A 13137-nucleotide genomic window follows, 5' to 3' on the forward strand; every position below is an offset into this window, starting at 1 on the left:
TCTTTCCCCTAGTCAGGGGATTGGTACACTCTGCAGGGTCCTGTAACGGTCTCCTTCTGAAGAAGAAGTCTCTTTCTCCTAGTCAGGGGATTCGTACACTCTGCAGGGTCCTGTAACGGTCTCCTTCTGAAGAAGAAGTCTCTTTCCCCTAGTCAGGGGGATTGGTACACTCTGCAGGGTCCTGTAACGGTCTCCTTCTGAAGAAGAAGTCTCTTTCTCCTAGTCAGGGGATTGGTACACTCTGCAGGGTCCTGTAACGGTCTCCTTCTGAAGAAGAAGTCTCTTTATCCTAGTCAGGGGATTTGGTACACTCTGCAGGGTCCTGTAACGGTCTCCTTCTGAAGAAGAAGTCTCTTTCTCCTAGTCAGGGGATTGGTATACTCTGCAGGGTCCTGTAACGGTCTCCTTCTGAAGAAGAAGTCTCTTTCTCCTAGTCAGGGGATTGGTACACTCTGCAGGGTCCTGTAAGATGTTATGTTATGTTATGTTACAGGTTACTGTCCTGTAAGATGTTTTGGGAAAATAAGATTTGAGTGAAGGGGATTGGTAATATCCTGTTTTCTCTTCATGGGGTCCAAACAGGAAACAAAACATTCCACAGGGATGCTGGTCCATGTTGACTCCAATGCTTCCCACAGTTGTGTCCAGTTGGCTGGATGTCCTTTGGGTGGTGGACCATGTTGACTCCAATGCTTCCCACAGTTGGACCATTCTTGATACACACTGGAAACGGTTGAGCGTGAAATTGTTGCAACCCCTATTACCAGCCTGTTCAACCTCTCTTTCGTATCGTCTGAGATTCCCATAGATTGGAAAGCTGCCTCTTCAAAGGGGGGGACACTCTAGACCCAAACTGCTACAGACCTATATCTATCCTACCCTGTCTTTCTACGGTCTTCGAGAGCCAAGTTAACAAACAGATTACCGACTATTTCGAATCCCACCGTACCTTCTCCGCTGTGCAATCCGGTTTCCGAGCCGGTCACGGGTGCACCTCAGCCACGCTCAAGGTCCTAAACGACATCATAACCGCCATCAATAAGAGACATTACTGTGCAGCCGTATTCATCGACCTGGCCAAGGCTTTCGACTCTGTCAATCACAACATTCTTATTGGCAGACTCAACAGCCTTGGTTTCTCAAATGAGTGCCTCGCCTGGTTCACCAACTACTTCTCAAATAGAGTTCAGTATGTCAAATCAGAGGGCCGGTTGTCCGGACCTCTGGCAGTCTCTATGGGGGTACCACAGGGCTCAATTCTCGGGCCGACTCTCTTCTCTGTATACATCAATGATGTTGCTCTCGCTGCTGGTGATTCTCTGATACACCTCTACGCAGACGACACCATTCTGTATACCTCTGGCCCTTCTTTGGACACTGTGTTAACTAACCTCCAGACGAGCTTCAATGCCATACAACTCTACTTCCATGGCCTCCAACTGCTCTTAAATGCAAGTAAAACTAAATGCATGCTCTTCAACCGTTCGCTGCCTGCACCCGCCCGAATGGCATCACTACTCTGGACGGGTCTGACTTAGAATATGTGGACAACTACAAATACCTAGGTGTCTGGTTAGACTGTAAACTCTCCTTCTAGAGTCACATTAAGCATTTCCAATCCAAAATTAAATCTAGAATCGGCTTCCTATTTCGCAACAAAGCATCATTCACTCATGCTGCCAAACATACCCTCGTAAAACTGACCATTCTACCGATCCTCGACTTCAGTGATATCATTTACAAAATAGCATTCAACACTCTACTCAACAAATTGGATGCAGTCTATCACAGTGCCATCCATTTTGTCACCAAAGCCCCATATACTACCCACCACTGCGACCTGTATGCTCTCGTTGGCTGGCCCTCGCTTCATACTCGTCGCCAAAACCCACTGACTCCAGGTCATCTACAAGTCTCTGCTAGGTAAAGCCCCGCCTTATCTCAATTCACTGGTCACCATAGCAGCACCCACCCGTAGCACGCGCTCCAGCAGGTATATTTCACTGGTCACCCCCAAAGCCAATTCCTCCTTTGGCCGCCTCTCCTTCCAGTTCTCTGCTGCCAATGACTGGAACGAACTGCAAAAATCTCTGAAGCTGGAGACTTACCTTCCTCACTAACTTTAAGCATCAGCTGTCAGAGCAGCTCACAGATCACTGCACCTGTACATAGCCCATCTGTAAATAGCCCATCCAATCTACCTCATCCCCATACTGTATTTATTTATCTATCTTGCTCCTTTGGACCCCAGTATCTCTACTTGCACATTCATCTTCTGCACACCCTACCACTCCAGTGTTTAATTGCTATATTGTAATTACTTTATCTTGGCCAGGTCGCAGTTGTAAATGAGAACTTGTTCTCAACTAGCCTACCTGGTTAAATAAAGGGTTAGGGTTATATATATAATATACCTGGTTAAATAAAGGGTTATATATATAATATACCTGGTTAAAAGAAGGGTTATATATATATAATATACCTGGCTAAATAAAGGGTTAGGGTTATATATATAATATACCTGGTTAAATAAAGGGTTAGGGTTATATATATAATATACCTGGTTGAATAAAGGGTTAGGGTTATATATATAATATACCTGGTTGAATAAAGGGTTATATATATATAATATACCTGGTTAAATTAAGGGTTAGGGTTATATATATATAATATACCTGGTTAAATAAAGGGTTAGGGTTATATATAATATACCTGGTTAAATAAAGGGTTATATATATAATATACCTGGTTAAATAAAGGGTTATATATATATAATATACCTGGTTAAATAAAGGGTTATATATATAATATACGTGGTTAAATAAAGGGTTATATATATAATATACCTGGTTAAATAAAGGGTTAGGGTAATATATATATAATATACCTGGTTAAATAAAGGGTTAGGGTTATATATATAATATACCTGGTTAAATAAAGAGTTATATATATAATATACCTGGTTAAATAAAGGGTTAGGGTTATATATATAATATACCTGGTTAAATAAAGGGTTATATATATAATATACCTGGTTAAATAAAGGGTTATATATATAATATACCTGGTTAAATAAAGGGTTATATATATAATATACCTGGTTAAATAAAGGGTTATATATATAATATACCTGGTTAAATAAAGGGTTATATATATAATATACCTGGCTAAATAAAGGGTTATACTTATATAATATACCTGGTTAAATAAAGGGTTATATATATAATATACCTGGTTAAATAAAGGGTTATATATATATATAATATACCTGGTCAAATAAAGGGTTATATATATATAATATACCTGGTTGAATAAAGGGTTATATATATATAATATACCTGGTTAAATTAAGGGTTATATATATAATATACCTGGTTAAATAAAGGGTTAGGGTTATATATATATAATATACCTGGTTAAATGAAGGGTTAGGGTTATATATATATAATATACCTGGTTGAATAAAGGGTTATATATATAATATACCTGGTTAAATAAAGGGTTATATATATATAATATACCTGGTTAAATTAAGGGTTATATATAATATACCTGGTTAAATAAAGGGTTATATATATAATATACCTGGTTAAATAAAGGGTTATATATATAATATACCTGGTTAAATAAAGGGTTATATATATAATATACCTGGTTAAATAAAGGGTTATATATATAATACACCTGGTTAAATTAAGGGTTATATATATAATATACCTGGTTAAATAAAGGGTTAGGGTTATATATATAATATACCTGGTTAAATGAAGGGTTAGGGTTATATATATATAATATACCTGGTTGAATAAATGTTATATATATATAATATACCTGGTTAAATTAAGGGTTATATATATATAATATACCTGGTTAAATAAAGGGTTATATACAGTGGGGAGAACAAGTATTTGAAACACTGCCGATTTTGCAGGTTTTCCTACTTACAAAGCATGTAGAGGTCTGTCATTTTTATCATAGGTACACTTCAAATGTGAGAGACGGAATCTCTCTCTCAGAAAATCACATTGTATGATTTTTAAGTAATTAATTTGCATTTTATTGCATGAGATAAGTATTTGATACATCAGAAAAGCAGAACTTAATATTTGTTACAGAAACCTTTGTTTGCAATTACAGAGATCATACATTTCATGTAGTTCTTGACCAGGTTTGCACACACTGCAGCAGGGATTTTGGCCCACTCCTCCATACAGACCATCTCCAGATCCTTCAGGTTTCGGGGCTGTCGCTGGGCAATATGGACTTTCAGCTCCCTCCAAAGATTTTCTATTGGGTTCAGGTCTGGAGACTGGCTAGGCCACTCGGACTGAGACAGACCTACTGGGACAGACCTACTAGGACAGACCTACTGAGACAGACCTACTGAGACAGACCTACTGAGACAGACCTACTGAGACAGACCTACTGAGACAGACCAACTGAGACAGACCTACTGAGACAGACTTACTGAGACGGACCAACTGAGACAGACCTACTGAGACAGACCTACTTAGACAGACCAACTGGGACAGACCTACTGAGACAGACCTACTGAGACAGAACTACTGGGACAGACCTACTGGGACAAACCCTGGAGTCAGACTGAGACAGACCTACTGAGACAGACCTACTGAGGCAGACCTACTGGGACAGACCCTGGAGTCAGACTGAGACAGACCTATTGAGACAGACCTACTGAGACAGACCTACTGAGACAGACCTACTGAGACAGACCTACTGAGACACACCCACTCAGACAGACCAACTGGGACAGACCTACTGAGACAGACCAACTGGGACAGACCTACTGAGACAGACCTACTGAGACAGACCTACTGAGGCAGACCTACTGAGGCAGACCTACTGAGACAGACCTACTGAGACAGATCTACTGAGACAGACCTACTGAGACAGACCTACTGAGACAGACCTACTGGGACAGACCTACTGAGACAGACCTACTGAGGCAGACCTACTGAGGCAGACCTACTGAGACAGACCTACTGGGACAGACCTACTGAGACAGAGAAATACTGAGACAGATCTACTGAGACAGATCTACTGAGACAGACCTACTGAGACAGACCTACTGAGACACACCCACTCAGACAGACCAACTGGGACAGACCTACTGAGACAGATCAACTGGGACAGACCCTGGAGTCACAGTGAGACAGACCTACTGAGGCAGACCTACTGAGACAGAGAAACACTGAGACAGACCTACTGAGACAGACCTACTGAGACAGACCCTGGAGTCACAGTGAGACAGACCTACTGAGTCAGACCTACTGAGACAGAGAAACACTGAGACAGACCTACTGGGACAGACCCTGGAGTCAGACTGAGACAGACCTACTGAGGCAGACCTACTGAGACAGACCTACTGGGACAGACCTTGGAGTCAGACTGAGACAGACCTACTGAGGCAGACCTACTGAGACAGACCTACTGAGACAGAACTACTGAGGCAGACCTACTGAGGCAGAGAAACACTGAGACAGAGAAACACTGAGACAGAGAAACACTGAGACAGAGACCAACTGAGACAGACCTACTGAGACAGACCTACTGAGACAGACCAACTGAGACAGACCCTGGAGTCAGACTGAGACAGACCTACTGAGGCAGACCTACTGAGACAGACCTACTGAGACAGAACTACTGAGACAGACCTACTAGGACAGACCTACTGAGACAGACCTACTGAGACAGACCTACTGAGACAGACCTACTGGGACAGACCTACTGAGACAGATCTACTGAGACAGACCTACTGAGACAGAACTACTGGGACAAACCTACTGGGACAGACCTACTGAGGCAGACCTACTGAGACAGACCTACTGAGACAGACCTACTGAGACAGACATACTGAGACAAACCTACTGAGACAGTCCTACTGAGACAGACCAACTGGGACAGACCTACTGAGACAGACCTACTGAGACAGACCAACTGGGACAGACCTACTGGGACAGACCTACTGAGGCAGACCTACTGAGACAGACCTACTGAGGCAGACCTACTGAGACAGAGAAACACTGAGACAGACCTACTGAGACAGAGAAACACTGAGACAGAGAAACACTGAGACAGAGAAACACTGAGACAGAGACACACTGAGACAGAGAAACACTGGGACAGAGAGTTATGGTTAGGACAGTCCGTCTGTGAGGGTTAGGGTTAGGACAGTCAGTGTGTGAGGGTTAGGACAGTCAGTCTGTGAGGGTTAGGACAGTCAGTCTGTGAGGGTTAGGGTTAGGACAGTCAGTCTGTGAGGGTTAGGGTTAGGACAGTCAGTCTGTGAGGGTTAGGACAGTCAGTCTGTGAGGGTTAGGACAGCCAGTCTGTGAGGGTTAGGACAGTCAGTCTGTGAGGGTTAGGACAGTCAGTCTGTGAGGGTTAGGACAGTCTGTCTGTGAGGGTTAGGACAGTCTGTCTGTGAGGGTCTGGGACATTCAGTCTGTGAGGGTTAGGACAGTCAGTCTGTGAGGGTTAGGACAGTCAGTCTGTGAGGGTTAGGACAGTCAGTCTGTGAGGGTTAGGACAGTCAGTCTGTGAGGGTTAGGACAGTCAGTCTGTGAGGGTTAGGACAGTCAGTCTGTGAGGGTTAGGACAGTCAGTCTGTGAGGGTTAGGACAGTCAGTCTGTGAGGGTCTGGCTGTTCAAGGCTGAATTGAGTCCCTTATAATGTTGATGTTGTTTTAAAAAGGTTCCTCCTCTAAAAGTCAAAATGGTGTGAGATTTGGTTTCAAGCCCTTTTAGCTTTCAACTAGACACTGATTACACAGGTAGATAAGACCACCACACTGCTCTGTGTGTGTGTGTGTGTGTGTGTGTGTGTGTGTGTGTGTGTGTGTGTGTGTGTGTGTGTGTGTGTGTGTGTGTGTGTGTGTGTGTGTGTGTGTGTGTGTGTGTGTGTGTGTGTGTGTGTGTGTGACAGCACTCCACTGTTCCCTGGTAGAGGTTCCATTAGGTGCCTCTCCTCTCTCTTGTTGCCGGGCGCTACTGTACACTGTTGTGTTTGTCCAACTCCTGCTGTCAAATATTGACCACACACACACACACACACACACACACACACACACACACACACACACACACACACACACACACACACACACACACACACACACACACACATAGAGCAGGGAAACAGCCTCACACTCCCTCATAAATACAGAGAATGCTGAGAGAGACCTTGGAGTCACAGTGAGGCAGACCTACTGAGACAGACCTACAGCCCCAGGCCAGCCCAGAACCGGCCCAGGACACTACAGACCCAGAACCGGCCCAGTCCACAACAGACCCAGGCCAGCCCAGAACCGGCCCTGTCTACTACAGACTCAGAACCGGCCCAGTCTACTACAGACCCAGAACCGGCCCAGCCCACTACAGCCCCAGGCCAGCCCAGAACCGGCCCTGTCTACTACAGACTCAGAACCGGCCCAGTCTACTACAGCCCCAGGCCAGCCCAGAACCGGCCCAGTCTACTACAGCCCCAGGCCAGCCCAGAACCGGCCCAGTCCACTACAGACTCAGAACCGGCCCAGTCTACTACAGACCCAGAACCGGCCCAGTCCACTACAGACTCAGAACCAGCCCAGGCCAGCGGACAGGACAGAGAGGTGAGGAGAGTGTGGAGGGTTCAGAACGAGGCCTGCGAGGACTGCTCAGTTCTGATTGGTGTTCTGTCTCTGTCCTCAGTTCTGATTGGTAGTCTCTCTCTGTCCTCAGTTCTGATTGGTGTTCTGTCTCTGTCCTCAGTTCTGATTTGTGTTCTGTCTCTGTCCTCTGTTCTGATTGGTGTTCTGTCTCTGTCCTCAGTTCTGATTGGTGTTCTGTCTCTGTCCTCAGTTCTGATTGGTGTTCTCTCTCTGTCCTCAGTTCTGATTGGTGTTCTGTCTCTATCCTCAGTTCTGATTGGTGTTCTGTCTCTGTCCTCAGTTCTGATTGGTGTTCTCTCTCTGTCCTCGGTTCTGATAATATTCATGTCAAGATGGCGGCGGGTGTCATCAGAACCTTCCGTCTCTCAGCCACTCCCTCCTGCTATCTACCCATGATCCTCCAACATTCCCTCATGGATGAGGAGGAGGAGGAGGAGGAAGAGGAGGAGGAGGAGGAGGAGGAGGAGGAAGAGGAGGTAAGTCCTTACAGCTCTTTTTAAACTTCTGACCTTTATCTCTGATATAAAGGTGTCGTATTGATTTGACTGTTGTGTGCATATAAAATAAATGATTATTATTATTAATATTATTATTAGGAGAGGGAGGAAGAGGAAGGTGATGAGGAGGAGGAAGCTTTCTCAAGCCCCGCCCCTTGCTCGTCAGATCTGACCAATCAGCTGCTTCGGTTCGCTGACACCATCAGCCGGGACGTCATGCGGTATTTTGGCTGTCGCCACGACGACCCTGACGCCTGTGACATCTACAGCGACAATGACCGCGTCTCCACGGCAACAAGCGGACGACGGCGTTACTACGATGACCTGGTTAGGACGGCAACGGGAAGCTCCGAGTCTGTGTCTAGGGCCGACAGTCGCCAAGGACCGTGTGTTTCTGTTGCCGGGGGCGACGGAAGTCTGGGTCCGTTGGCCGAGTTGTTTGACTGTCGGATCGGGCCGAGCCAGGGACCATGTCGTCCAATGAACATGAGACACCTCCCTCTCAGCTTCTGGAACGAGCCAATCCCCTGCCTCGCTGTGGGCACGCTCATTAGCGCTGACAATACACGCACGCGCCACAATACGCACTCGCTTGACAACACGCACTCACACGACAACACACACACACACCCGGACTTCAGTGACCTGCTTGCTTACTGGGACCCCAATCCTGACCTGACGCTCACCGACCTCACACACACACCGATCTGACGGGGAAGACACCGACCTCACACACATCCAGACACCGATCTGACGGGGAACACACCGACCTGACGGGGAACACACCGACCTGACGGGGAACACACCGATCTGACGGGGAACACACCGACCTCACACACATCCACACACCGATCTGACGAGGAACACACCGACCTGACGGGGAACACACCGATCTGACGGGGAACACACCGACCTCACACACATCCAGACACCGATCTGACGGGGAACACACCGACCTCACACACATCCAGACACCGATCTGACGGGGAACACACCGACCTGACGGGGAACACACCGATCTGACGGGGAACACACCGACCTCACACACATCCAGACACCGATCTGACGGGGAACACACCGACCTCACACACATCCAGACACCGATCTGACGGGGAACACACCGACCTCACACACATCCAGACACCGATCTGACGGGGAACACACCGATCTGACGGGGAACACACCGACCTGACGGGGAACACACCGACCTCACACACATCCAGACACCGATCTGACGGGGAACACACCGACCTCACACACATCCAGACACCGATCTGACGGGGAACACACCGACCTCACACACATCCAGACACCGATCTGACGGGGAACACACCGACCTGACGGGGAACACACCGACCTGACGGGGAACACACCGACCTCACACACATCCAGACACCGATCTGACGGGGAACACACCGACCTCACACACATCCAGACACCGATCTGACGGGGAACACACCGACCTCACACACATCCAGACACCGATCTGACGGGGAACACACCGACCTCACACACATCCACACACCGATCTGACGGGGAACACACCGACCTGACGGGGAACACACCGATCTGACGGGGAACACACCGACCTCACACACATCCAGACACCGATCTGACGGGGAACACACCGACCTCACACACATCCAGACACCGATCTGACGGGGAACACACCGACCTCACACACATCCAGACACCGATCTGACGGGGAACACACCGATCTGACGGGGAACACACCGACCTCACACACATCCAGACACCGATCTGACGGGGAACACACCGACCTCACACACATCTAGACACCGATCTGACGGGGAACACGCCGACCTCACACACATCCAGACACCGACCTGACGGGGAACACACCGACCTCACACACATCCAGACACCGATCTGACGGGGAACACACCGACCTCACACACATCCAGACACCGATCTGACGGGGAACACACCGATCTGACGGGGAACACACCGACCTCACACACATCCAGACACCGATCTGACGGGGAACACACCGACCACACACACATCTAGACACCGATCTTACGGGGAACACGCCGACCTCACACACATCCAGACACCGACCTGACGGGGAACACACCGACCTCACACACATCCAGACACCGATCTGACGGGGAACACACCGACCTCACACACATCCAGACACCGATCTGACGGGGAACACACCGACCTCACACACATCCAGACACCGACCTGACGGGGAACACACCGACCTCACACACATCCAGACACCGACCTGACGGGGAACACACCGACCTCACACACATCCAGACACCGATCTGACGGGGAACACACCGACCTCACACACATCCAGACTCCGACCTGACGGGGAACACACCGACCTCACACACATCTAGACACCGATCTGACGGGGAACACACCGACCTCACACACATCCAGACAACGATCTGACGGGGAACACACCGACCTCACACACATCCAGACACCGATCTGACGGGGAACACAGTTATGTGTAGTTGTAATTATTGTTGTATTGTAATTATGTTTTATTTATCGATCAGGTTTGTCTCATTGAATCTGAATTTGAAGAAACATTTCAACTATATTCTATATTTATATTTATGTTTTTCTTTATTTTTACTATTTTATACATTGTAGAATAATAATGAAGATGTCAAAACTATGAAATAACACATATGGAATCATGTAGTAACCAAAAAGTGTTAAACAAATCAAAATATATTTATATTTGAGATTCTTCAAATTAGCCAAAGTAGACACAATTTTGCACACTCTTGGCATTCTGTCAACCGGTTTCACCTGGAATGCTTTTCCAACAGTCTTGAAGGAGTTCCCACATATGCTGAGCACTTGTTGGCTGCTTTTCCTTCATTCTGCGCTCCAACTCATCCCAAACCATCTCAATTGGGTTGAGATCGGGTTAATGTGGAGGCCAGGTCACCTGATGCAACACTCCATCACTCTCCTTGGTCAAATAGCCCTTACACAGCCTGGAGGTGTGTTGGGTCATTGTCCTGTTGAAAAACAAATGATAGTCTCACTAAGCCCAAACCAGATGGGATGGCGTATCGCTGCAGAATGCTGGGGTAGTCATACTGGTTAAGTGTGCCTTGAATTCTAAATAAATCACTGACAGTGTCACCAGCAAAGCACCATAACACCTCCTCCTCCATGCTTCACGGTTGGAACCACACATGCAGAGATCATCCGTTCACCTACTCTGCGTCTCACAAAGACACAGCGGTTGGAACCAAAAATCTCACATTTGGACTCATCAGACCAAAGTACAGTGTTATTTCATAGTGTTGATGTCTTCACTTTGTTGGTTACTACATGATTCCATATGTGTTATTTCATAGTGTTGATGTCTTCACTATTATTCTACAATGTATAAAATAGTAAAAATAAAGAACATGTATAGAGATACATTATACAGTTAGTATTGCATTGTAATGTATATAGTTAGTATTGTATTGTACTGTATACAGTTAGTAGTGTATTGTACAGTATACAGTTAGTAGTGTATTGTACTGTATACAGTTAGTATTGTACTGTATACAGTTAGTATTGTACTGTATACAGTTAGTATTGTATTGTACTGTATACAGGTAGTATTGTATTGTACTGTATACAGTTAGTAGTGTATTGTACAGTATACAGTTAGTATTGTACTGTATACAGTTAGTATTGTACTGTATACAGGTAGTATTGTATTGTACTGTATACAGTTAGTAGTGTATTGTACAGTATACAGTTAGTAGTGTATTGTAGAGTATACAGTTAGTATTGTATTGTACTGTATACAGTCAGTATTGCACTGTATACAGTTAGTATTGTATTGTACTGTATACAGGTAGAATTGTATTGTACTGTATACAGTTAGTATTGTATTGTATTGTATACAGTTAGTATTGTATTGCACTGTATACAGTCAGTATAGTATTGTATACAGTTAGTATTGTATTGTATTGTATACAATTAATATAGTATTGTACTGTTTAGTTTATTAATTCAACCATTTAAAAAAAACAAGCACACATAAAACTTAAAAGCCAGACATGCACATGAATAAAATCATGGAGGATAACACACAATAAAGTCTGGGACTTATTTCCATTGTGGTCCTCTTGAGACAAGATGGCTGGACAAGATCGAACAAAGTACGACAGGATGGAACACAGTTAAACACAGTACGACAGGATGGAACACAGTTAAACACAGTACGACAGGATGGAACACAGTTAAACACAGTACGACAGGATGGAACACAGTTAAACACAGTACGACAGGATGGAACACAGTTAAACACAGTACGACAGGATGGAACACAGTTAAACACAGTACGACAGGATGGAACACAGTACGGCAGGATGGAACACAGTTAAACACAGTACGGCATGATGGAACACAGTTAAACACAGTACGACAGGATGGAACACAGTTAAACACAGTACGACAGGATGGAACACAGTTAAACACAGTACGGCAGGATGGAACACAGTTAAACACAGTACGACAGGATGGAACACAGTTAAACACAGTACGACAGGATGGAACACAGTTAAACACAGTACGGCAGGATGGAACACAGTTAAACACAGTACGACAGGATGGAACACAGTTAAACACAGTACGACAGGATGGAACACAGTTAAACACAGTACGACAGGATGGAACACAGTTAAACACAGTACGACAGGATGGAACACAGTACGACAGGATGGAACACAGTTAAACACAGTACGACAGGATGGAACACAGTTAAACACAGTACGACAGGATGGAACACAGTTAAACACAGTACGACAGGATGGAACACAGTTAAACACAGTACGACAGGATGGAACACAGTTAAACACAGTACGGCAGGATGGAACACAGTTAAACACAGTACGGCAGGATGGAACACAGTTAAACACAGTACGACAGGATGGAACACAGTTAAACACAGTACGGCAGGATGGAACACA

General features: G+C 45.7%; 1 protein-coding gene across 1 annotated transcript; it reads left to right on the forward strand.

Annotated features, from left to right (window-relative positions):
- Positions 1-6736: 6736 nt before the first annotated feature.
- LOC129842399 (protein PERCC1-like) lies at positions 6737-8860 on the forward strand (the record flags this gene model as incomplete). Its single annotated transcript, XM_055910941.1, has 3 exons — positions 6737-6741; positions 7217-7631; positions 8282-8860. Coding segments are annotated over exons 1-3 (999 nt in total), but the record flags the coding sequence as incomplete, so codon positions are not given.
- Positions 8861-13137: the final 4277 nt, after the last annotated feature.

The sequence above is a fragment of the Salvelinus fontinalis genome, unplaced genomic scaffold, assembly GCF_029448725.1.
Source record: "Salvelinus fontinalis isolate EN_2023a unplaced genomic scaffold, ASM2944872v1 scaffold_0037, whole genome shotgun sequence".
NCBI classification, from domain to species: Eukaryota; Metazoa; Chordata; class Actinopteri; order Salmoniformes; family Salmonidae; genus Salvelinus; species Salvelinus fontinalis.